The sequence below is a fragment of the Chionomys nivalis genome, chromosome 18 (assembly GCF_950005125.1).
Source record: "Chionomys nivalis chromosome 18, mChiNiv1.1, whole genome shotgun sequence".
NCBI classification, from domain to species: Eukaryota; Metazoa; Chordata; class Mammalia; order Rodentia; family Cricetidae; genus Chionomys; species Chionomys nivalis.
The window spans coordinates 18,413,616-18,436,716 of record NC_080103.1 but is presented as its reverse complement, the minus strand read 5'-3'; the positions used below and the strand labels follow the sequence as shown (position 1 = coordinate 18,436,716).

Sequence of the window (23,101 nt, the reverse complement as noted above, 5' to 3'; positions counted from 1 at the left end):
TTTCTTTACTTACTCTGAGTACTAGACCTGTATCACTTTCAGGTTATTTGTCTCTTGACTTGTACTTGGCCTTCTACTTTCTTGATAAATACCCTTGGATGCACAAACATTCTAATGTTGATGAAGGCTGACTTTTTTATATTCTTTTTGCTGGCTTGTGCTTTGTTCTTAAAGCCTATGTACATCTAGGGCATACCCACGCTGTTACTTGGTGTCCCTATGTGTGCTTACCTCACCTGACCTGTCTTCCACATTGTCCCCGGTTCCAGGCATCAAAACCAGTTCTGTGCTGCACACATCTATCTGGATGGGTCCTTATAAGACAGTGTGAGAATTTCTGGGAATAGTGTTACTTTCTCTGTCATTACCATACCAGTTTGGTTCAGTACTATGAGAGCATTTCCATAATCTCTACCTCACTAAAATACCAAGATTTCTTCTTGAGCCTTTATATCCTAGTCTTTACTTGGTATTATCGGCTTGTTTGTTTGGGACAGCCTTGAATTCAGAGATCTTTCTGATTCAAGATATGTCACCACATATCTGCATTATTTCAATCTGAAGGATTGTGTCATTGTTATTTAATTTGCATTTCACAACATACCCTTTAATTTTTCTTTTTTTGGATTTTTCGAGACAAGGTTTCTCCGTAGTTTTTGGTTCCTGTCCTGGAACTAGCTCTTGTAGACCAGGCTGGCCTCGAACTCACGCAGATCCGCCTGCCTCTGCCTCCCGAGTGCTGGGATTATAGGCGTGCGCCACCACCGCCCGGCTTCCTTTAATTTTTCTTTGGAGATTTTTATCATTTTCTTATGTTATTTGGGGGTTTCTTGAGAATTATTTTGGTATTCAACTTTATTTTAGGAAATACAAATATTCTTGTCATTTGTTTATGAACTTTAGCTTTGATACTCTTATTAAATTAAAATTCTTAGTGTATATGTAAATAATTATTTTTACATTATGGCTTGGACTTTTGATGTTTATTCTGTTTAATATTATTTTAAGACACTTTCTTATGCAGCATGGCCTGCCTTAACTAATGGTCTTCTCGCCTCTGCCTCTCAAGTACTGCAGTTACCAGCATGTGCGTGACACATACTTGTTCTTCGGGTTCTAAAATCATCGTCCTTTCACTACACGGAGATCATGTCTGCATTGTTTTCTCCTAGATATTTTATCACCTGTAGTCTTCCTTTGGATGTGACGTTAGGAATTCACTTTTGTTTTAGTCTTTACTCCTGTAATAAGCCGATTTCTCTACATCAGTAGTAGTTAGTATTGCTTTACTTCATTGGCTGTGGTGCTGTCTGCTCTACACAGCTTATCCTAGAAACATGAGTCTCCACCCATTCCATTCTTTTACTTTGTCATCTACTGATGCCATGTTAGTTTATATGTAAATTTGCTATCCTGTATATCTGTTAGGACAAAGCAACCTTTCTCTTCCACAGACAGCTAGACATTTGTCTTAGGGTTTTATTGAAGGAATAGACACTGTGACCACAGCGACTCTCAGAAAGGAGAACGTAGCGTCACGGCAGGAAGCATGGCAGCATGCAGGCAGACACGGTGGTGGAGAGGAGGCTGAGAGTTCTACATCTTCATCCACAGGCAACAGAAAGTGAACCGTGTGCCACACTGGACGGAGCTTGAGCATATAAGACCTCAGAGCCCACCTCCATAGTGACTCTTCATCCAGCAAAGCCACACCTGCTCTAACAAGGCCACAGTTGCTAATAGTGCCACTCCCTGTGGGCCAAGCATTCAAACACATGAGGCTATGGGAACTCTTAGTTAGGGTTTACTGTTACTGTGAAGAGATACCATGACCACAACTCTTACAAAGAAACATTTAATTGAGGTGATGGCTTACAGTTTCAGAGGTTCAGTCCATTAGCATCATGATGTGGAGCATGACAGCATTCAGACAGACAGACTGCTGGCTACATCTTGACCAGAAGGCAGCAGGAAATCAACTGACTGTCACTCTGAGTGAAGCTTGAGAAAAGGACCATAAAGCCTGCCCCTGTAGTGACACACTCTCAACAGAAGGTGTGACCCAGGTTAAAGTTGAGCCCTCCAACCTCAAGGTCTGGGATTAAAAGTGTACGTCAACCAACTTCCTCCAACAAGGCCACACCTCCTAATAATGCCAATTGCTATGAGTTTATGGGGGCCAAATGCGTTCAAACTATCACTGAGGCCATACTTTTCCAACCATGACAATATTCAAAGGACATGCCTATGTAAAATCTTTGACCAATGAAGAGTCTCAAAAAATCATTTTTATTAAAATATATTTTAAAATATACATACTAGATTTGAGATAATCTAGATGGTTAAATATTATTAGTCCACTTAACAGAGTGGGAGACCTCTTCAATTTTTCAGGTCATCTTTTATGTCTTTCTTAGTTTTACACTTTGAGAACATTCTCTCAACACACTGTAATTCTGACTGCTATAGTTTAATTGTGCATTTATGTAATTGCTCTATAGTTTAATTGTTCAGCATCTGACAGTATAGCTTTTCTTTGGTACTTACATGTAGAAACTCTAGCAAAAGGCTTAATACTCATTGGAAGAACGATATACTTAATCCTTTGATTTACTATTTGTGCAGTTTTTCAGATAAAATTCAAAGAGAACAACAAACAGCAAAATAGTTTGTTTGTTTCATTGGTTACGTTGAAACTAGAGGCCCAGGAGCCAAGGGAAGTTCAAATTGGTGACAAGAAAACCAATTAGATAAGACTTGCTCCATTTGCATAATGTCACTTGTGCAGGTTTTTCAGGCTGACACTGGGTGTGCTCTTCCCTGAGGAAGACGACCTCGCCCGCTTCTGGAGTTTCTCAGTTGCTTGTCCTGTAGTTTTTTGTGGTTTTTTGTTTTGTTTTGTTGTTTTTCGAGACAGACTTTCCCAGTTGCTATGGAGCCAATCCTGGAACTTGTTCTGTAGACCAGGATGGCCTCAAACTCACAGAGATCCGCCTGCCTCTGCCTCCTGAGTGCTGGGATAAAGGTGTGTGCACCACCGCACCATATAGGGTTGAGGTCTCATGACCTTTTCCCCAATCCACTTTGTCCATTGGTGCCATCCTTGTTCAGCTCACGTGTGGGCAGTCATGTTGGTGACTTTATGGATATAGCCCCAGACATTCCTAGGAGACATGGTCTCACAGCAGTCTCTGATCCTTTGTCTCTTACAAACTTTCTGCCCCCTTTCCATAGTTTTCCCTGAGCCTTTGTTGCAAAAGTGTTTTGTAGATGCATTCTCTAGGACTGAGTTCCACAGTTCCGCCTTTTGACTGGTTGTGGGTTTTGGTACTGGTCTCAGTCTGTGACAAAGACGTTTCCTTACCTGTGGATTTAATGACAAATGTTTTGATTGTTGTTAATTAGTGGGTGTAGATTCTCCTACAGTAACCTTAACTTCACTAGCACTAAGTAGTTAGCTAGGTTTCCAGTAATATGTGTGGCTTCCATCTTGTTGAATGAGTCTTACATCCAGTTAGAGAGTTGTATATGTATAAACATACACATATATACATGCAGTAAGAATGAAAAAGGAGCCAGGCAGTGGTGGCACACACCTTTAATCCCAGCACTCGGGAGGCGAAGACAGGTGGATCTCCATGAGTCTGAGGATAGCTTGGTTTACAGAGCAAGTTCCAGGACAAGTTCCAAAGTTACAGAGAAACCCTGTCTTAAAAAAAGAATTAAAAAGGAGAAAAAGGAGGTCATGAATTTGAAAGAAAGTAAGTAGGATTCGGAAGGAAGGAAGGGAGAAATCTAATTATAATCTTAAAAAGTAAAAAATAAATAAATACAATGAGAAAAAAGAAAAGAAAAAATACTATAAATGTAGTTCAGTTGGTAGAATTCTTGCTTAGCTTGCTTGAAGTCCTGAGTTCAAATCCAGTACTACATAAATTGAGTATGGGATCTCAGAACTCAGACACTGCAAGTTAAAGTTCAAGGTCATCTTCAACTACATAACAATTTCAAGGGTAACCTGGGCTACATGAACCCTGTCTCAAAAACTAAATACATATTTTTTTTCATATTTTGGGAAAGTTAGGAGGTCAAATTGTAACCTCTTAAAACCACTAGGAGGAGTTGTGACTGCTGCAATATAGAAGAGACACATTCATTACAGAGAAAAGGTTGGCACTCTACTCCATCTCTCTCCTGGGATACTTGTCTTTAAAGACAACGTCTGGTCTAGGACTTAGTCCGAAGTACCCTCATCTAGTGGGCTTGTGTTGGCACAAGCCCCACAGCAAAGCAAGGTCAGAACTGCCCCGGCCCGGGATAGACTGTGTTCCCTTTCTGTCTTCTTCACTTCTTACCATCTTGCCTGTGCTTTTAGGAGTATTCACAGCTTCTACTTGCAAGACATTCTCTTTTTGTTTTGTTCTTTGAGACTGGGTTTCTCTGTGCAGCTTTGGCTGTCCCCGATACTTACTCTGTACCAGGCTGGCCTTGAACACAGAGAACCACCTGGCTCTGCCTCTGGAGTGCTCAGATTAAAAGTGTGTACCACCCTCGCCCAGCATGTGATATTCTTAAATACAATTTTGAAGGGAAACAACATAATCAAAATTATAGAAATAGAATCCAAGAATAGTGATTTGTAAAGCCTGAAGTTTCTGCTTCCGGCATACAAAATTTCCTATTTCCATCCCTTATCTTTAACATCACATTTTCTTTTCTCCATTATACTCCAAGACTCATTTATCAATTTCTTTATGTTGATCTAATAAAAAATAGCCTCCCACATCGTACATTTTTACAAAATAATTTCTAAATATATACTTGAAGAGAATGCAATTCCAGATGAGGCATCATTTTGATGATGGTGGTGGTAAAGATTCTCTTTCAACTGTCCTCTTCCGGAACATCCGTCTAGTTGTGGGTGTAGACCTTGGTTGGCTCTGTAGTCAGTTTTCCAAGCAGTCAAGAGTGATGTGGACACAATACTCTCTTGCATTTGTGCTCTTAGAAAACAAAAACCAGGAAATCTTTAGAACCATTTCTCTCGACAGTCTAGGTGTCTTTGATCGTTGATGCTCAGCATCCGGCAGAATAATTTCCTCTGTTAAAATGCAAATTCCAAGATGTGTTGAGTTTGTGTGCACCCGCTGTGCCCTAGCATCTTAAAACTTGGCACTATCAGGAAGAAAAAAAACCTGTGCTCTGGAAACTTAGAATGGGTTGAGCAGTTTCCCCTGGAGCTCTGTCCTCTACAGATGACTGATGTATGCAGTTCTAATTACCATGTAAGGAAGAGACAGACAAGGGTGAGAATATGAAATTAGAAATAGCTCCTACCCTCTTGAAACATGTTATTTAAAGCCAGAGGGGAAAGACATTACTGTTCCAACTCCAGGACATAATAGTGCAGTTCTGTGAAAGCCCCCAAATTGGGAACTGTAACCATTACTATTGTTTACTTAACGATCCACTTGGCTTTCGTGTGTTCATGTACAGATTCTGATTTCTGTTGTTTTCTCCTTTGGACAGAGCATCACGGTCCACCATCAGGAACAAACTCAGCCCGGCAGAGCCCAGCACTGCAGCACAGGTCCATGGCACAGGCACAGACCAACCACATACCTGGGGACAGGTGTGCCTATTCTCAGGTTTTGGGTTTTTTCTCATCTCCCTGCTTTTCACTGTCCCTCTCCCAGGCAGTCGTGCATAACCAGACAACCAGGTGAAAGCTGCTGTGCGTTTCACCCTTGCGGTCCCCACCCAGACTGTCTCCCCCTTCCCAGTCTTCATCCCAGTCAGCCTGACAGCAGCAACTGACTGTGCTTCTCTTGGAAACCACTTCAGTAGGGAAGGCCGGGCCCCACCTGAGTCAGTCTTCCTGCACTGCCTCAGACTGAGTGAGAATTCATACATATATCTGTCCTGTTATTAAAAACATTAGTCACAAAAGAAAATCCAGCCTCTCCCCAGGCCTTGGGGCTTTGAGAGGTCCATTTCTCAGGGTAACAAGGTCACCATATCTGCTCCAGCCTGTTTTTTTGGTGTAAGTTTCTTTGAGAGAGCAACTCCATCAGGACACTACTGAGGGAAGTGGGGCGGTGCGCACAGGCGGTAAAGCTACTTTGGAGGAATGAGCAGCATTTTCTCTGGCAATTCTGGCCTTAGAGATAGCCCGTCTGCAGCATCTTGTAAGGATGAGGATGGCAAGGCTCAGCTTCAAGGAAATAGAAGTTGATCTGCTTTTCTCCTTAGACTGTTTTTCATTTCCTCGGGGTAGATTATGCCTTGGTTTCTCTCACAGAATTGCCCTAGAAGGTGAAATTGGGAAAGATGTCTGCAGTTCCTACAGACATTCGTGGTCTGACCACAAGCACCTCGCACAGCCTGACACGGCAGTGATTTCCGTTGTGGGAAGTCGGCACAATCAGGTAAACACAAACACCCTGCTGCTGAAATTTTGGGTTGCTGTGTCACTGACATTGGTGTTTTTATTGCAAATCTGTTTGAATAATTTACTTCCAAAATTACTAATTTTTACAGAACTGCTAAAATGGTTGGAATTTACTATACCATACAAGAGGGTGTAGAGATAAAACTTTACCCTGTAAAGGGAGAAATTTAAACCTAGGCTAAATATGTATAGGTACATGGTATTATAGCTAATTAAATAGGGGGAGCTTATGTGCTTATTGTTTAGGGAAAGTTTTAAAAATTTAAAAATTCTGTTCTCTAAATTGTTCTATTTCATATTGCCCACCTAGAAGACTGCATAATCTTCTAATGAATTTATAAAAATTAAATAGCAGCCCAAACTAGCATTCCTTCCTTACGTCATAGAAATGCATATCAGGTGTAGTCATCATGTCTCTCGGCTATAAAAGCAGATTCTCTTCAAGATGTAGTAAAAGTGGTGCATAAGAGCGTCCTCTCCTGCTTCTTTCCTCCAGAGCCTTGGGTGTTACCCAGTAGAGCTGGAGAGGGGCCCTCGGGGCTTTGGGTTCAGCCTCCGAGGAGGGAAAGAGTACAATATGGGTCTGTTCATCCTTCGCCTCGCTGAGGACGGCCCTGCCATCAAAGACGGCAGGATTCACGTGAGTTGGCGTCTTTGTGCAGCCTTTACTTCTGACTCTGGACTGGAAACTTTTAAGAATAATTGCTGTAGAGGGAATGAGGAAGCCTCAGACATCTAAGGAAGGGGTTTTTCCTAGAAGCAGCCACATGCTGCTGTTGTGCTTTTCTGGCCACCCAGGGTTTCTGAGTTTGATGGTTTCTCTGTGTGTCTGTTAGAAAACTTGGTTCTTGTATAGTCAGCATACAAGGCCAATGGATTAATAAATCAAATATACTTCCATCTTATTAAAAGTCTTAAAGACAGCAGGATAAGGGCTGGAGAGATGGCTCAGTGGTTAAGAGCATTGCCTGCTCTGCCAAAGGTCCTGAGTTCAATTCCCAGCAACCACATGGTGGCTCACAACCATCTATAATAAGGTCTGGTGCCCTCTTCTGGCCTGCAGGCATACACACAGATAGACTACTGTATACATAACAAATAAATAAATATTTTTTAAAAAGACAGCAGGATAAAAAAGATTCCAATTTCTTCCATGACATAATAAGCTCAGGGAGTTTTTCCACTTAGTTCCCTGAAGAGGCAGAAAATTCTGGTCTGCCAACCTTTATGATTATTAGAAAGACCAGAATCCACATCAGTAATATTTTATCATAGGCTTTCTCAACCCTGCAACACCAGCATTGTATAAGGCACTGGAGACTAAATGGCTTAAAGATCTGCATTTTTTCGTCCTCTGCATGTTAAAGAGGAATTTTACATAGAAAACTGTTGGCTTTAATGTTTAAAAACTAGTTAATTCACTAGTCATCACTAAAATTTTAACTTCTAGACAGCCTCCCTCTTACTACCCAAGAGAACTTTGGGTTTCCTCTATCTGTCATTAGGAGGCACCAGGGAAAAATGACCCTTTTAATTGAGTAATTAGTAAGACAAATTATTCTTAGCTCTAATAATCAGAAAAGGCTCGGGGGTGGGGGTAGGATGTACCTCAGCTGGTAGTGTGCTTGCATAGTAGAGCCTTGGGGTCAATTCCTAGCACCACATAAAAGCAGTGGCGCACACCTGTAATTTTCACACTTGGAAGTAGAGACAGAGGGGTTGCAAGTTCAAGGTCATCCTCGGCTACCATAGCAAGTTTGAGACCAGCATGGGTTACATGAGTAGGCATTGTTTCAGAAACAAAAATATCTTCTGGGTGATTGCAGCTTTGCTTTTCCACATTACTGCTTCATACCCATCATTTGCTTCAAAATTAGTTTTGAGTATTTGCCTTAACCAAGACTTTAAGTCTGGTGTTAAATGAGTTGGTCAGAGTATGATATCATTCCATCCTTAAAATGACCAGGCATATGCACAAGATCAGAGAGAGTGACTAACGAAGGTGCCTAAAGATAAGTACAGTTCAGGAAAGAGGCTGAAGAAATAACAATGGGTGAAATGAAGGAATGGCACTCTACATAACAGGGAACTCTGTGGCTGAGTGATGTCATTATTTAGGATGTATACAGAGGAGTGGAAGGAAATGAGGTCAAGAAAGCATTGGTTAGAAGTATGGAGGTGCTGGGCAGTGAAAAGCCACAGTAAGCTTTTGAGCAAAGATTTTTTTCAGAGCAGCATGCTGCTAAGAAGTGTCTACTGCAGTGTACAGATGGATGGAGAAGAGAAGTCGCTGTCACTCATGCATGAAGTGGTGGTATGAGGAGAACTTGCCTGCTAATGATTTGGGTAGAAAGTAAAATGGAGGAGATCACTTTCCAGTGAAGGAAGGACCAGCTTAGGTGACCCATAAGTATCTGATCAGTGAGAGACAAGGGGACAAAGACAAAGGCTGTCTGGGGGACCTCCTTGCTGTGAAAGATTTGTCACTCATATTGATTTAATAAAACACTGATTGGCCAGTAGCCAAGGGTATAGGCAGGGCGACCAGACTAGGAGAATTCTGTGAAAAGGAAAGACTCAGTCTACAGTCACCACCCAGACACAGAGGAAGCAAAAATGAGACTGCCTCACTGATAAAAAGTACTAAGCCACCTAGCTAACACAGACAAGAATTATGGGTTAATTTAAATTGTAAGAGCTAGTTAATAATAAGGCTGAGCTAATAGGCCAAACAGTTTATAATTAATATAATTCTCTGTGTGTTTTGTTGGGATTGAACAGCTGTGGGACTGGGCAGGACAGAACCTTCTGTCTATACCTATTCTTACCTGTGTGACAAAAAAAAAAAAAAAAAAAGATGAGAAAGAATTTGACAGCCAGCTGCTATAATTTTTATTATATTAAAGGAGAGGTATCAGCTGTCCAAGTGTATTTCACAGGCCTTAGACAGTGACATGACCCAGACAGACATAAGCAAAGGGCAAGTGTTTGTGGTAGATTAAATCACTCAAAAGAGTTTTAGAGAGCAGCAGGCCGTGGATATAACTCTGAGTGGGGCCTACAATTAGTGCACAAGAAAAGTAAAGCAATCAGGAAGGGCAGAAATGCAAAATCACACACCAAAACCTGAGGGTTTATTATAAGCAGGAAGGCCAAATGCCATTGGGAGCATCTGATACAGAGCTGTTGAGGCTAGCCTGCTTGCTTTCTCACATAGTTCAACAGAGTGAAAAGAGCTCAGGTTTGAGAATTGAGAAAGATACAAATCAAACCTTTTTCCTACCCTTTTGTAGCAATATAGCTTTAAGCAGCTTCTTTTTGAACATCAGTTTAGGATCCATTGTGACATGCTTTAGAGTTCTCTTGATCCTCTCCCCTCATGCTCTTCCTCTTTACCTCTCCTCTGCTGAGGTAGTTCACATTTCTTCTTTTTTGGTTTTTCAAGACAGAGTTTCCTGGCTGTCCTGGAACTTGCTTTGTAGACCAGGCTGACCTCAAACTCAGAGATCCGCCTGCCTGTTTCCTGGTGCCACGATTAAAGATGTGCAGCACCACTGCCTGGCTTACATTTCTTCTTTTTAAAATGTTGGTTCCAAATAGAGCCCTCAGATCTACTAATTCCATCATACAGATGTAAGCCAAACAGGCCTTAAAAGCAGGTAATGTGTAGTTCTAAAAGATATCAGAAACTGAAAGTCCCATGACTGAACCTACTTTTATTTAAAAAATAAACACTAGATTTTGAAAACAAAATTAGACTATTAACTGTCATATTCGGATCCGTTCTAATAAGAAAACATGTCGGCTTTCAGAGAGGTCTCAACTAACACTCTCCATGATGCCATGAAAGGGCCTCCACCTTTCTGGCCTCCTTCCTCCCTTACTGGTCTCCATATAGCAGTTTGTACTCTGTGCCTTTGAGTCACAGTGTCTTCAGTACTTCATACAGTGCCTTGAATATTCAGTGGATAATTCATAAACATTTTTCAAAAGCATGTCCTGGATGAGTTTTTAAATCAAGATTAGTACTTTATAGATGCTTATAGATATCAAGAGGTTAGAATGGATGGATAAATCTAGATAGCTAATCTTTAAAATTATTAAGTGTATGGATACATGTGTGAGGGTACACATGCCAAGGTGCATGTCAGAGGACAACTTGAGAGTATTGGTGCTTGTTTTCCACCATGTGGACCCCAGTATTGAACTTAAGTCTGTCAGTCTTAGCAGCAAATACTTCTACCCACTGAGCTACTGCACCAGCTCCTAGATATTGAAATTTTTAGAAAATCAAGATTTGTCCTCAGCTCTTATAACTGGGTAGATAGGATTAGTGGTACAGCAATAATGTTCTAGTATAATTCGGAAACCACGAGAATGTTAGCTTGGGGGTGGGAAGGTGCTGTGTGTCAGCAGAGGATCTAGAACTATCTTGAGTCTGAAGCTGGTCCTTAGATCCTGGGGTATGGTTCAGTGTGTGTCTAGCATACCTGAGGCCTAAGTTTTTATCCCTAGCACTGCAAGCAAGGAAGTCAGATTCTCAGTTCCGTCTTTCAAGCAATGGTATTGCCACTTATGCTACTGTTGGTCATGAGGTAAGTGGCAATACCTATGCTTACAGACTTAAATCTAAGGATCTCCTTGCTGAGATCGTCTGGGTTGGATTTCCTCAGGAGGCATATCATTTCTTAATAGGTTGTAAGATAACGTAATCCATGTGTCAGACTTTATGCTTTAGAAGACACTGAGTTTCTAAAGATTTAATACTTTATGTGTGTGGGTGTTTTGGCTGTATAGGTCTTCTGACCACATGCATTCAGTACCCTCAGAGGTCAGAAGAGGGCATCAGGTCCTCGGGGACTGGAGGAACAGATGATTGTGTGCTGGGGCCTTTCATTTCTCTCTCCTTTCCCTTCTCCTCCTCTCTTCTCATGATTTTTTGGTAAAACTGGAGTTGAATGTTCAACTTTTCAAAAATATTTTCACCATTTTATTGACGTTTTATAGCAACCTATAATCTCAAAAAAAAAAAAAAATGTTCATCTGTCCTCCCAGAAGAGTGTTTTAAATACAGAGCTCTCAGACTCAACGCTTTCCCTTTCCTTCCCATTTTTATTTTAAAGTTAAAACGACACCTGCTGGCAAGTCTGTTCAATTACAAAATTTTTTTAAAGATTTTATTTATATTAAAAAAATACAGGTTTGTGGCCTAAGACAAAGAATGTCACTGAAACTGTGACATCATTCTTAAAATGAACTAATCGTGCTCACATTAGTTTTCCTTTATTGTCAGAATTATTTATTCAGAGATATTTTGTTATCTATACTTCCTTGAGGAAATAATTTTTTAGCATTTATCAAAGGAGCTTAATAGTGGCTTTTGTTCCACTTATTCTAGATAATTGATTTTCTTACTGTTTTCTGTTTGAGTTCATTTCATGTGTTTGTCTTAGTCTGCTTGTTACCATAACTGAACACCTGAGTTTGGGGAATATATAAACTGTTATACCTCTGGAGTCTGTAGAATCTCGTGTTAAGATGCCCTTGCTGTTGGGGATGCTAGTTTTGAGACAGTAGGCTGATGGAGGAAGTTCATTGGTTAATTAATAAAAAAAACTGCTTGGCCTCATAGGTTAAAACATAGGTGGGTGGAGTAAACAGAACAAAATGCTGGGAAAAAGAGGAAGTGAGCTCAGATGCAGAACAGCTTCTCTCAGAGCCAGACGCAATGCAGCCAGCCGCCAGGTCAGACATGCTAAATCTTTCCCCGTAAGCGCATCTAGTGGTGCTACACAGATTATTAAAAATGGGCTAAATTAGTACATAAAAACTAGCATAAAAAAGACTAAATATAATGGGCCAGACAACATTTAAAAAAATAGTTTGTGTGCTGTTATTTCGGGACATAAGCTAGCCAGGCGGCCGAGAGCTAGGTGACAAAAACACAGCCCACAAAATGGAGGTGGGTCTTGTATTTATCTGTTGCTTTCATTGGTTAATTAATAAAGAAACTGCCTAGGCCTATTTGATAGGCCAACCTTTAGGTGGGTGGAGTAAACAGAACAGAATGCTGGGAGAAAGAAGCCGAGTCAGTGAGTCGCCATGATTCTCCCACTCCAGACAGACGCAGGTTAAGATCTTTCCTGGTAAGCCAGCTCGTGGTGCTACACAGAATATTAAAAATGGGTTAAATCAAAATGTAAGAGAACTAGCCAATAAGAGGCTAAAACTAATGGGCCAGACAATATTTAAAAAAAAACACAGTTTCTGTATAGTTATTTCAGATGTAAAGCTAGCCAGGTGGCGGGGATGCAGCCCCGCCACTCCACCAACAGTAGGCATGTGACGGTGGGGGGGGGGGTGCCTAGGAGATAGGATCTCACTGTTAAAACAAAGCTACTCCCCACTGATAATAATCTAGTTGCCTCCCAAGTTCCCACTCATCAGAACCCCATTATATGACTTAAGAGGTTAGGTTTTCAACATGTGAATTCTAGGCAATGTTTAAAGCATATTTGTCAATTAAATTCACCAGCTGGTCATGTTTCATTTATTTATTCTTTTTATTGAGCTATATATTTTTCTCCGCTCCCCTTCCTTCCTCCCCCCTTCCCTTCTACCCTTTTCCATGATCCCCTCACTCCCAATTTACTTAGATCTTGTCTTTTTCTACTTCCCATGTAGATTAGATGGTCATGTTTTTGATACCCTTCATACCTCCATTTATTCAAGAGTAAAACATGTTTTATTCTCTTTGTAAATATACAACAATTTTATTTGTTCTATAGTTTATGATTATTTTTTCAGTGTGTAGATTTGGATATATTCAGTCACATCTTTATGCCAATGCATTTTATACTAACTTGAAGAGTGGCACGTATTCACAGGCGGCGTGTAACCACGTCTCATAGCACTCTCCTACAGCCCCACGAGACAGGTGAGGAAAATGAGACCCCCGACCTAGGACAAGGTTAAAGCTGTGTATGGTAGGAACCGCATAGCTGGGCCTCAGCTTCCTGTGAGGTCAGGCTGTATCTGTAGATTCATTTTTAATTTTTTTGAGTGTTTTGCTTGTATTTGCCTGGCTCACAGAGGCCAGAAAAAGTTATTAAATCCCCTGGAACCGGCGTTAAAGGCGGTTTTGAGGTGCCATGTGGGTGCTGGAAATTGAACCCAGTTTAACCACCATCTCTCCAGCCCATCAAATCTCGAGTATGTTGTTACTACTTATGGATTATTTATGATCTTACCAATATCTGGAATATTTGGGTTTTTATTTTCAGTAATGTCTCATTGTTTGTTTTAAAATAAATACTCTGCTGCATGCCACCTTGATGTAGCTCTTAAATCACGCCACCATCTTTACTTATGTCTTTTACTGTTAAATTTCCCCATATGTTTTGTTTTCTTTTAAAATACATACTTCTAGTAAATGACACCAGCATTGTGGTGTCTCACTTGATCCTAGTTTTTTGTTTCCCAGAAAATTACTTTGTGTGTAAATCACTATATACAGTCCAGTAATTGGTTTAAATAAGTGTTCATATACCTAAATAATGTATTCTCAAAGCTTTATAAACTGTAATCTCCAAGTATATCATTTAGCTAAGGCCTCACACATGTACAGGATATGCTGGCAGTGTAAAGAATGGTCAGTCTCAGAAAAGCTTGTTAGGAGCAGTCATCTGCCCAGCGTTTTAGTAAGTTTCCTAGCTTGTGTTTGAAAGACCTGTACAATTGTCATTTAGATGCTGCTTTACGCTGTTATTTAGGTTAATATAGAAATGTCACCTTTTCTATTGTTTTAAATTTTGGTAGAAAACTAGATTTTAAAATTTCTTTATTTCCCAAGACTAGAGATCAGTCTCAGGGCCTCACACATGTGGGAAAAATTGATCCCTGATACTGATTAGTAACCACAGAAAGCTTTCCCACGTGGAATGTTTATAAAGTAGATAAAGTCACACGTTGTCTCTCCTCGTTGCCATTATCTACCCACCATCAGCTGTCACCAGAATTGCACTCTGCTAGGTTAAAGATTTCACAAGTAAGAATGACTTAGCAGGGTGAAGGGCTCTGTTGACAATGTGGAAATGAAAAACTGCTGTTTCACACAGTTGTGAATGTTCCTTGTCCAGGTTGGTGACCAGATTGTTGAAATCAATGGGGAACCTACACAAGGCATCACACATACGCGAGCAATTGAGCTCATTCAGGCTGGTGGAAATAAAGTTCTCCTCCTTTTGAGGCCAGGAACTGGCTTGATACCTGACCATGGTAAGCAAAACAGCTAAACACTCATGCTGGGGAGGGCCCGACAGAAGGACAGGGATATCCCTTTGGAGGGCATGGACATCTTACTGGCTGATTCAGAAGTGACCCCAGCACCACCAAAGAATGTTACTATAATGCAAGTGATGTTCCAAACAGTGTTATTTGTTGAAATAGAATGGATGTCTTTATTTCATCTGAAAGCACATAGTGCTTCTTGTAGAGAAATATGCCTGTAAGAAATGAGAACATTAGAAGCAAAAGTTTCAAATATCTTTAGAATAGCCTAGCTTCATCCCCTCCTTGGCTAACTACACATTGCCAATAAATGTTATTTTCTTAAAGTAAGATAAGTGTGTCAATGAATGCCAGAACTTTGGGATTTTTCTAGTCACTTATCAAATTAAGTTGCCATAGCCGCACTACCTGGGGACAGGGAGGTAAATCTGAGATGTCTGCACTCCTGCACGGATAGTAAACGCCCTTGGCTTTATTGGACGTGTTGAACTGTCGCAGTGTTTTAAAGCTCACTTTGAGATGCATGACCCTAGAACACCCATTCTGTGCGTGTCTTCCCTACAGCCCCGTCAGAGCTTCTGTAGGGCACATGTAGACATAAGCTCCTGCAGTCCCTTCCAGCTGTGTTCTCTGGCTGTGTTCCCTTCCACCATCTGCTCATACAGCACATGTGCCCATGACATCTGTGCTAACTGTGCTGGTTTGTTTTCACATAGTCCTAGGCTTTTTCTCTTCCTTCTTCAGGTTTGGCTCCTTCCGGTCTGTGCTCCTACGTGAAACCTGAGCAACATTAAGGCTTTCAGGGCTTTTCTTGGTCTTTCCTTAAAAAGACTTGGTAAATTTGCATGTCTTTTAAATCACTTCTTTTTCTTTTTAATTAAAATGATGCTATTAATAAATACATCTACTCCTGTCTTCTGCACTTTTTCAGTCTCCTTTTGACATTAAGTTGGACAGCTTAACAAGAAAAGTATTTACAGTGCCCATAAACCTCATTTGGGTTACTATGGTCTGGTCTTTTTCACTAGTGATTTTGGCAAATCCTTAACTTAAACAGTAATAATAGCTAAGTTAGTAAGTTTCTTGGACCAGCTACTTTGGTCCAGTTTTATTATTTGTATCTTATTTGGATTTATGAATAATTTATAAATCATATAATACCTCTTACAGTACATAAGTGAAAGAATTATAATCTACCCTTCATGTATGAGCAGATATCTACAAGCATCTGCCTTTATAAAGAGTGACGTAAACATGTATAAGCAATGTAACATACTCCTCCTTGTGCTGTGTAACCAGTTACATACTCAAATGGCTGTCAAAGTTCAAAATTCACTGTTCCTGTTTATAATTGTTGAGTGTAACTGTGTTTTACTCAATCACTTTTTAGGTGATTGGGATATTAACAGTCCTTCATCTTCCAATGTCATTTATGATGAACAGCCACTTCTCCCATCTTCACATTCTGCTTCCATGTTTGAAGAGTCTAATGTGCCAGTAACCGAAGACTCTCTGATTAGAGTTCAGATATGTGAAAAGGCAGAAGAACTAAAGGACACTGTACCAGAAAAGAAAAGCACTTTAAATGGAAGCCAGCCTGAAACGAAGCATCAGATTGTTTTCCAGAAAAATGTGAGTAAGAAGGGTCCACCCAATAGTTATGGGCATGAGAAGAGTCTACTAAAAGGAGAAAATAGTGTCACACGAAGAGGTAGATCTGCTAGTCCCAAAAAGTCAGCCAATCGACATTCAGACGAACATGCGGAAAAGTTTCCCAGGCCCCTAAAAAGTGACCCCAAAGGAAAATCTAGAGATCGGTCACTCAGCCCTAGGAAAGGAGAGACTAAAGGTCAGATCACCACTAAGGCAGGCTCTGGACAAGATCCCTGCAGAAAAGGCAGGGGACGCTCTTCTAGTCCCAAGAAGCAGCAAAAGATTGGAGGCAGCAGCCCATCAAACACTGAGAGCAAATTACCAGAGGTTGGGAGCCAAAGAGCAGCAGGCCATATTTTCGACAGTACTGAACAGCTCCCAGATGGTAAAGAAAAGTCGGGTGTCATCAGGAAAGACCTGAAGCAGAATCAACTGGGTAAAAACAGAACGAGGTCTCCAGAGAAAAAGGGCCATAAAATTGACGAAACATCTCTTTCATCGAAAAAGACTAACAACACTGCCAGCAGGGCGATGTGTGAGAAGGAGAAAGGAAAGAAGCCAACTGCAGGAGAGAGCGTCCAGATCTCAGCAAAGAAGCTCAAGCAGGAACCTGAAGAGAAGGTGATGTTAAATAAATCAGGAGATGACAAACAGAAAGATCCAGAGGCCACTGACAAATGCAAGGAGCATGCAGGGAGCACACCTGAAAACAGCTCTCCAGTCAAAAAAGCACCCATCACTCCAGGGCCCTGGAGGGTGCCACGCGCAAGTAAAATCACAGGCACCATTGGCATGACTGATAAACAGCTGTGACCTTTTGTATAATTCAAAGAAAATTTAAGTTGTTATCTTTTACTATTACACAGCATTCTCTTAAAGGGGAGAGGTGTGTTTTTTCCCCAGAAAGTCTTCAATATCTAATTGGAGCATCAAGTTAGCCAGGCTGCATGAAGGGCTTCTGAGATTGCTAAGTCCCACCTGGCCCTTGCTGGCTGCCCTTCCTCATGCTCAGGAAGGAGCTGCACCCATGGGCTCCTCTGCCACGCCCTGCTCAGGCCACCCGCTCAGCAATGACATGATCTTAGCAGTGTGGTCACAGCTCACTTTGTATTCGTGCCAAGTTATCTACTGTATCATGTCTGTTTTATCCTTCCCATTCTGATATTTCCAGTCATCAAACAGTTCAGTTTGGCTTGAAGATATTTTCAATAGCATGTTGCATGTTTACAGAGAGAAATATTTGAGTCCTTGCAGAGGAAGAAATTGTTAGCTGATCATTAAAGTTGGCACTTGGCCTCTTCTCACAGCTTCTGCCCGTCTACTTTAAAAGTGCAACTAAGAGACATCACTATGTTACAGGAAAGGTCAAATATTAAAGATGCTTTTTTATGGCTAAGGTGTTTCTCAAGTAACTGCTGAAGATATTCCTTACAATTGAATGCTCAAAATCCTGCCATGTTAGCCAACCCTAATGTAGTTAAGAGTGTCTCAGACCACCTGCTGTAGTGAGAGAAGTGCAGAAGCATGTAGAAATACCATTTCTCTTCAAAGAAAAATTACTATATCTGGATATCTTGACTATTAATCATTAGTCTCTAATACATTATTGGAAAGCCAAAATATATAGATCATTGTGAGAGACTTAGTCATGAAGCCAGTGCTACAGCCAGACGAAGTACCAGCTCCTGTGGCGGCAGATACATGAGTTTTAAGAATTTAGAAGCAGAGCCTGCATTGGGCTTCTGCAGCAAGTCAAGACTAATACAGTATAGACTGTGTGGTGGAACTTTAATTTTTAGCTAATTAACTAAAAACAGGAAAAGCTTTCAGAGTTCTTTTCTAAAATCTAAGAAAAACTGTTTGCTGAAAGTTGGAGACAATTTTTAACCTCATGCAATAGATCAGGATGTTAGTTAGGTTCCCTGAAACAGCATTCAGAAGCATCTATAAATACAGACATTTCTCAGACCAAAACTGTCTACTTATGGAGTATTTGAACACTCATTCTGTTACCCCGTGAGTCTGACAAACTCCACTGTGACCAACTGTACTGACCCCTGTAGAAAACACATGCTTCCACCCAGAACTATATCTACCCATCTATGATATATACTTGAATAGAGCAAAATTAGGAGGCTTGATGAATTTAGTAACACAGAAATGATTTATTTTCCCTATAGTCCACAATTAGTGACATAAATCCTATTTTTATTGTTAAACTGTGACATAACTTTGATGTCATATGTTGTCAGTCTGATGTGGCTCTTCCTAAGTAACCTGTCACTGTATTGATTATATACTGACTTAGCCATGTGGTCTTGGAATGCTGAGCAAATATGGATGTCCTGGCTGTAAATGTTTATATATGTACAGTACCTTTATATATACACTTGAGGTTCTGATTAGAGAAAGATCTGTAAATCGCTCGTTATTTTTTATATAGATATTAAAAAAGAAAAAATTTATGTCCTGCTTTTTTTTTAAAAAACTGTCAGCATCACTTAACATTGCTGTTTGCGGACTCATGATCATAAGAGTCTTAAAATCAGAAAGATATAATAATGTGTCTTTGGCTGTACTGAATTCCATGTGTGAATGAAAGCCTTAAGTTATATACCATTATTTCATTGCAAAGACATTTTTCAATGCCCCCTTTCTCCCTACTAGAGAAGACATTTCATCTTACTGGAATTCATTTGTAGTGGAATAACAGTACTGACCATGTACAAGTTCACAGAATTCCATGATGATTCACATTATTTAAAAACATTTTATTTTAAACTTACTTTTAGAATTAAGTATCTGGATTTGATTTCATTTCACTTCATGTGTGTGTTAAATCCTAATTCAAAACTCTGGTTTATTAATACTCTTCAGGAGAAAAATTCCTATAATTGCATGACCTCACACTAAAAATCTAGTTCTATTTCCAGACCCACGTGGAAATAATGGAAATGTGTCAGCAAAAGCTGCTCAAAGCAGCTGCTATGAAGTTCTGTGAAGATTGTTACCAGGCAGGGCAGCTGCAGCCCCACAGCACTGCCTTCTGACAGCTCCAGCACCTTAGCTAAGCAGCTCTGAGCGGTGTCAACTCCTCCATCAAGAGTCTTGGACCCAAAAAGCATTTGGCTTCTTATTTTTACATGAGAATATCTTCATTTAAAGGAAACTGGGGCAGCGAAATGGCTTAGCAGGTAAGAGCACCTGCCACCAACCCTTCCATCGCCAGAACTATGGTAGGAGAGAACCAAATCCATTAAGACGCCCTTGATGCACTCTGTGTGTGCATTCACATAAATTAAAAAGCAAAACAGTGAAGATATTTATTATTCTTGTGCAGAAATATGAAGCCAAATGCTTTGCACACATCTGGACAAACATTTATATTTCCATTTCTTACCAAAAGTATTGAAGGCACACAAGAGCTTGAGTAAGGTTCTGCCTAGTGACAGCCACAAAGATGTAGACTGGAGCTGAGCCCTACTGTATGACCGTACAACCAAAGAACATCTGCATAACCTGACTGAAATACAGTCCACTCTAGAGTGGGAATACATCAGAGCAACTGTCTGTCTTTGTGTGCCTCGCACCTAAACGCAACCAATTTTATAAATAGCAAGATACATTTACTTGGAAAGTCTGTCATCTTTAGTTAGCGGAAATCTGACACATCTACAAACTTGACAGGCTATAAGTTCTCTAGGGCACTGACATAGAAGCTGAACCTGTTCAAAGCTACTTGGTCTCTGCATATAAACAGCATTAAATATGAGGGAGCATATGAATGCTTATGAAGAATTGTATCTAGTAGAAAAAGTATTATTTCATGCTCTAAAATATGGACATTAAAGTCAAAAAGAAAAAAAAACAAATTTAAAAACCAAGAAACTTACTTTATACTTAGGACAATCGCTAGTTAACCGGTGTGCTACCTTATCGGAGTTGTGTGTTGTGCAGGAAAAGTACACCACTGCATGTTTGTGTTCAAATTTCATCACTCAGAAGAGGCTCCAGGGACTGACTGCAAGAAACAGATCACTTAAATTAGACTAGTTCATGTATGTGTAAATTAATGAATTCCCAAATCACCATGTTTGGGAATAAGACCCAGCTGACCTATTAAGAATATGTTGATTTAAATTCTTCAAAGCTTTCAGTTTGATTAATTTAAAATAAGGTTGATTCACCTTGCATGGTTTGTTCACCGATGAACAAAAAGCTTGAACCCATAAGCTGACACATTTGAGACATCCTATTATTTATAATTTCTCTGGTTGAAAAGTGGAGAAAACTATATCCCAGTTAGGCAAGCACATGGTTATTTAGCTTTTCAATGTTTAGTTTATAGTTGTGACCATAACATGTCTAGGAGGTTTATAGATTATATCTTCGTAGCAATTTTAGGAAGGATGATTTCCCCCAGTGAAACAGATTTAAAATCCAAATCAGTAGGTAAATTTCTTATTCTTTGATAGATACTGCTACAATTAATTAATTAATTAGCTTTAATGTGCATAGTATAAAATGGGCATTTATCTACAGTAAATAAGGCTGTGTCCATATTTTCGAGTATGAGATTTAGACTTTTTCTACCAGATAATACTACATTATTGATAAATAAAACCAAGATGTAGAATTACCAAAATCTTAGGCCTTTGGGGAAATCAAAGTCTAAGTCACTAGATAATACACAGGTGCCAACAAAACTGATTACTGCACAAGACAGACAGAGCGTGGGATGGTGTGGAAGGCTGCGCAGGTAAGGTGAGGCAGAGGATGTCAAACTGGAAAGGAATGCAGCACTGACACAGGAGGGCCTTGGAGGTGACCACAGGAATTTCCATATTTTAAGTTCATTCATGCAGCTGTGAAAAATCAAGTTTTCAGCTATAATGGAAACCCAGCAGAGCAGTGCAGCCCAGGTGAGTCTAAAGGAGGCTTCGCTAGTAGCAGTGAAAACCATGAATTTTTACTTCCATAGAACTATGACAAGACATATGCCAAGGCAATCCACAAAGAAAGTTTGTTTGAACCTACAGTTCCAGAGAGTTAAGAGTCCACGATGGTGGAGTAGAGGCAGCAGACAAGCTGGCTGGAGCAAAAGCTAAGAGCTCACATCTTTAGTTGCAAGCAGGAAGCAGAGAGCATGAACTAAAATGGTAAGAATCTTAGTTCTCAAAGCTGGTCTCCAGTGACACACTTCCTCTAGCTAGGGCACACCTCCTAGCCTCTCCAAACAGCGCCACCAATTGTGGACGAGTATTCAAAAGACTAAGCATGACATCATTCAAATCACAAGGCAGAACTAGATTAAACATTTAGCAGCAGAATCAGCACTGTACCATTTACTAAGGTAAGGAAAATGTCTCTCTTTAAAAATAATAGAAAAAGTTTAGTAGCAGATGTTAGGTTCTGGACAAGGGCATGCATAACAACAGTTTAAACAACAAGGAGAGCCCCAGACTGTCTACGAGCAGCCTCTGGGCTGCAATGTAGAGATGAAAATCAACGGCACAGGGAAGGTAACCCCTGAAGGAACCAGCACCAGAGAGAACACAATTGCTCAGAGAGGAGGAGAGCTCAGGGACATGCAGAGGGTAGACCAGTTTTAGCTGAACGCCGGTAGTACAAACAACCATACTGAGCCTCAAAAAGAAGCTGGTAGAAAAAAATGGTAAACTCCACACAGGGCTAGGACCATACTACAAATGCAGGAAGACCTTGTTCCTCACAAACAGAAGACCAAGTGCTTAGAAAAATGTTGCTTTAGCAGAAGAATTATGTGTCCTAATGTAATTATGTATCCTATGTCCCTGGCATATCTACCAAGGATAAAAGCAATCCTTGAAATGCCCTATCTCGAAGAAACTGCATTTCAAATAAAGCTCAATAAGATTACAAAAAAAGAATCCATGCACACCACAACACCCCACTCAACAATTCTAAAATTCACAAACAATAAAAAAATTACCAGGCATGTAAAACAGGAACATGCCCCAAATGAAGAGACAAGACAATAAAAACAAAATCCCAAATGACCCAGACAGCAAATATAATAAATATATAAATTACGTGGGAGAATAAATTTTTTGTTGTTGTTTGATTTTCGGGACAGGGTTTCTCTGTGGTTTTGGAGCCTGTCCTGGAACTAGCTCTGTAGACCAGGCTGGTCTCGAACTCACAGAGATCCGCCTGCCTCTGCCTCCCGAGTGCTGGGATTAAAGGCGTGCGCCACCATCCCCCGGCTTGAGAATAAATATTTTAAGGAGAGACATGGAAGGCTTTATTTTAAGACTGAAATCAAACTTTCACAGATGGGAAATGTACTGGATAGAGCAGACAGACTAGCACATGCTTGTGAGGGATCAGGAGCTGGAGGCCAGCCTTGGCAACAACAGTGCAATTTATCTCAAAAAATTAACAGTACCCTGGATGATTCTGCCAAATTAGAGCTGGACAGGATAGAAGACTTAAAGGCACAACAAAAAAATAGTCTGAAAAAGTATAAGCTTCGGTGAGCTAAGGGATGCTTCAAGCAGCCTGATACATACACGGTGGGCTTGAGTTCCAAAAGGAGACAATCAAAGTGGAATGTAGAAAGTTAATTTTTTAATGCCAAAAAGTTTTGTAATCTGATTATGTGAATATACGAACTACCTATAAAATGATACAAAAACAATATACCAGTTCCTTAAGGCCAACAAATCC

General features: G+C 40.3%; 2 protein-coding genes across 8 annotated transcripts in view; one reads left to right on the top strand and one right to left on the bottom strand.

The window, feature by feature from the left end:
- Magi3 (membrane associated guanylate kinase, WW and PDZ domain containing 3) overlaps positions 1-18,878 on the top strand; it is a 231,246-nt gene extending 212,368 nt beyond the window's left edge. Inside the window, exons 17-22 of one of the 2 annotated variants that reach the window (XM_057793100.1) lie at positions 5,530-5,632; positions 6,302-6,428; positions 6,948-7,091; positions 14,590-14,728; positions 15,485-15,575; positions 16,131-16,251. In XM_057793100.1, the coding sequence (XP_057649083.1) occupies positions 5,530-5,632; positions 6,302-6,428; positions 6,948-7,091; positions 14,590-14,728; positions 15,485-15,534 (563 nt within the window). In that variant the 3' untranslated portion in view covers positions 15,535-15,575; positions 16,131-16,251. Of the gene's footprint in view, positions 1-5,529; positions 5,633-6,301; positions 6,429-6,947; positions 7,092-14,589; positions 14,729-15,484; positions 15,576-16,130 lie in introns of both variants that reach the window. The other variant, XM_057793099.1, reaches the window with a different exon arrangement.
- The window catches only part of Phtf1 (putative homeodomain transcription factor 1), a 63,966-nt gene continuing 43,133 nt past the window's right edge, over positions 2,269-23,101 (bottom strand). For 4 of the 6 annotated variants that reach the window (XM_057793101.1, XM_057793105.1, XM_057793104.1 and 1 more), the window contains 3 exons: positions 20,287-20,414; positions 3,597-5,003; positions 2,269-3,364 (listed from right to left, as the gene is read on the bottom strand). The gene's annotated coding sequence lies outside the window, so the exon portion shown is untranslated. The remainder of the gene's footprint in view (positions 3,365-3,596; positions 5,004-20,286; positions 20,415-23,101) is intronic. The other 2 variants (XM_057793102.1, XM_057793103.1) reach the window with 2 other exon arrangements.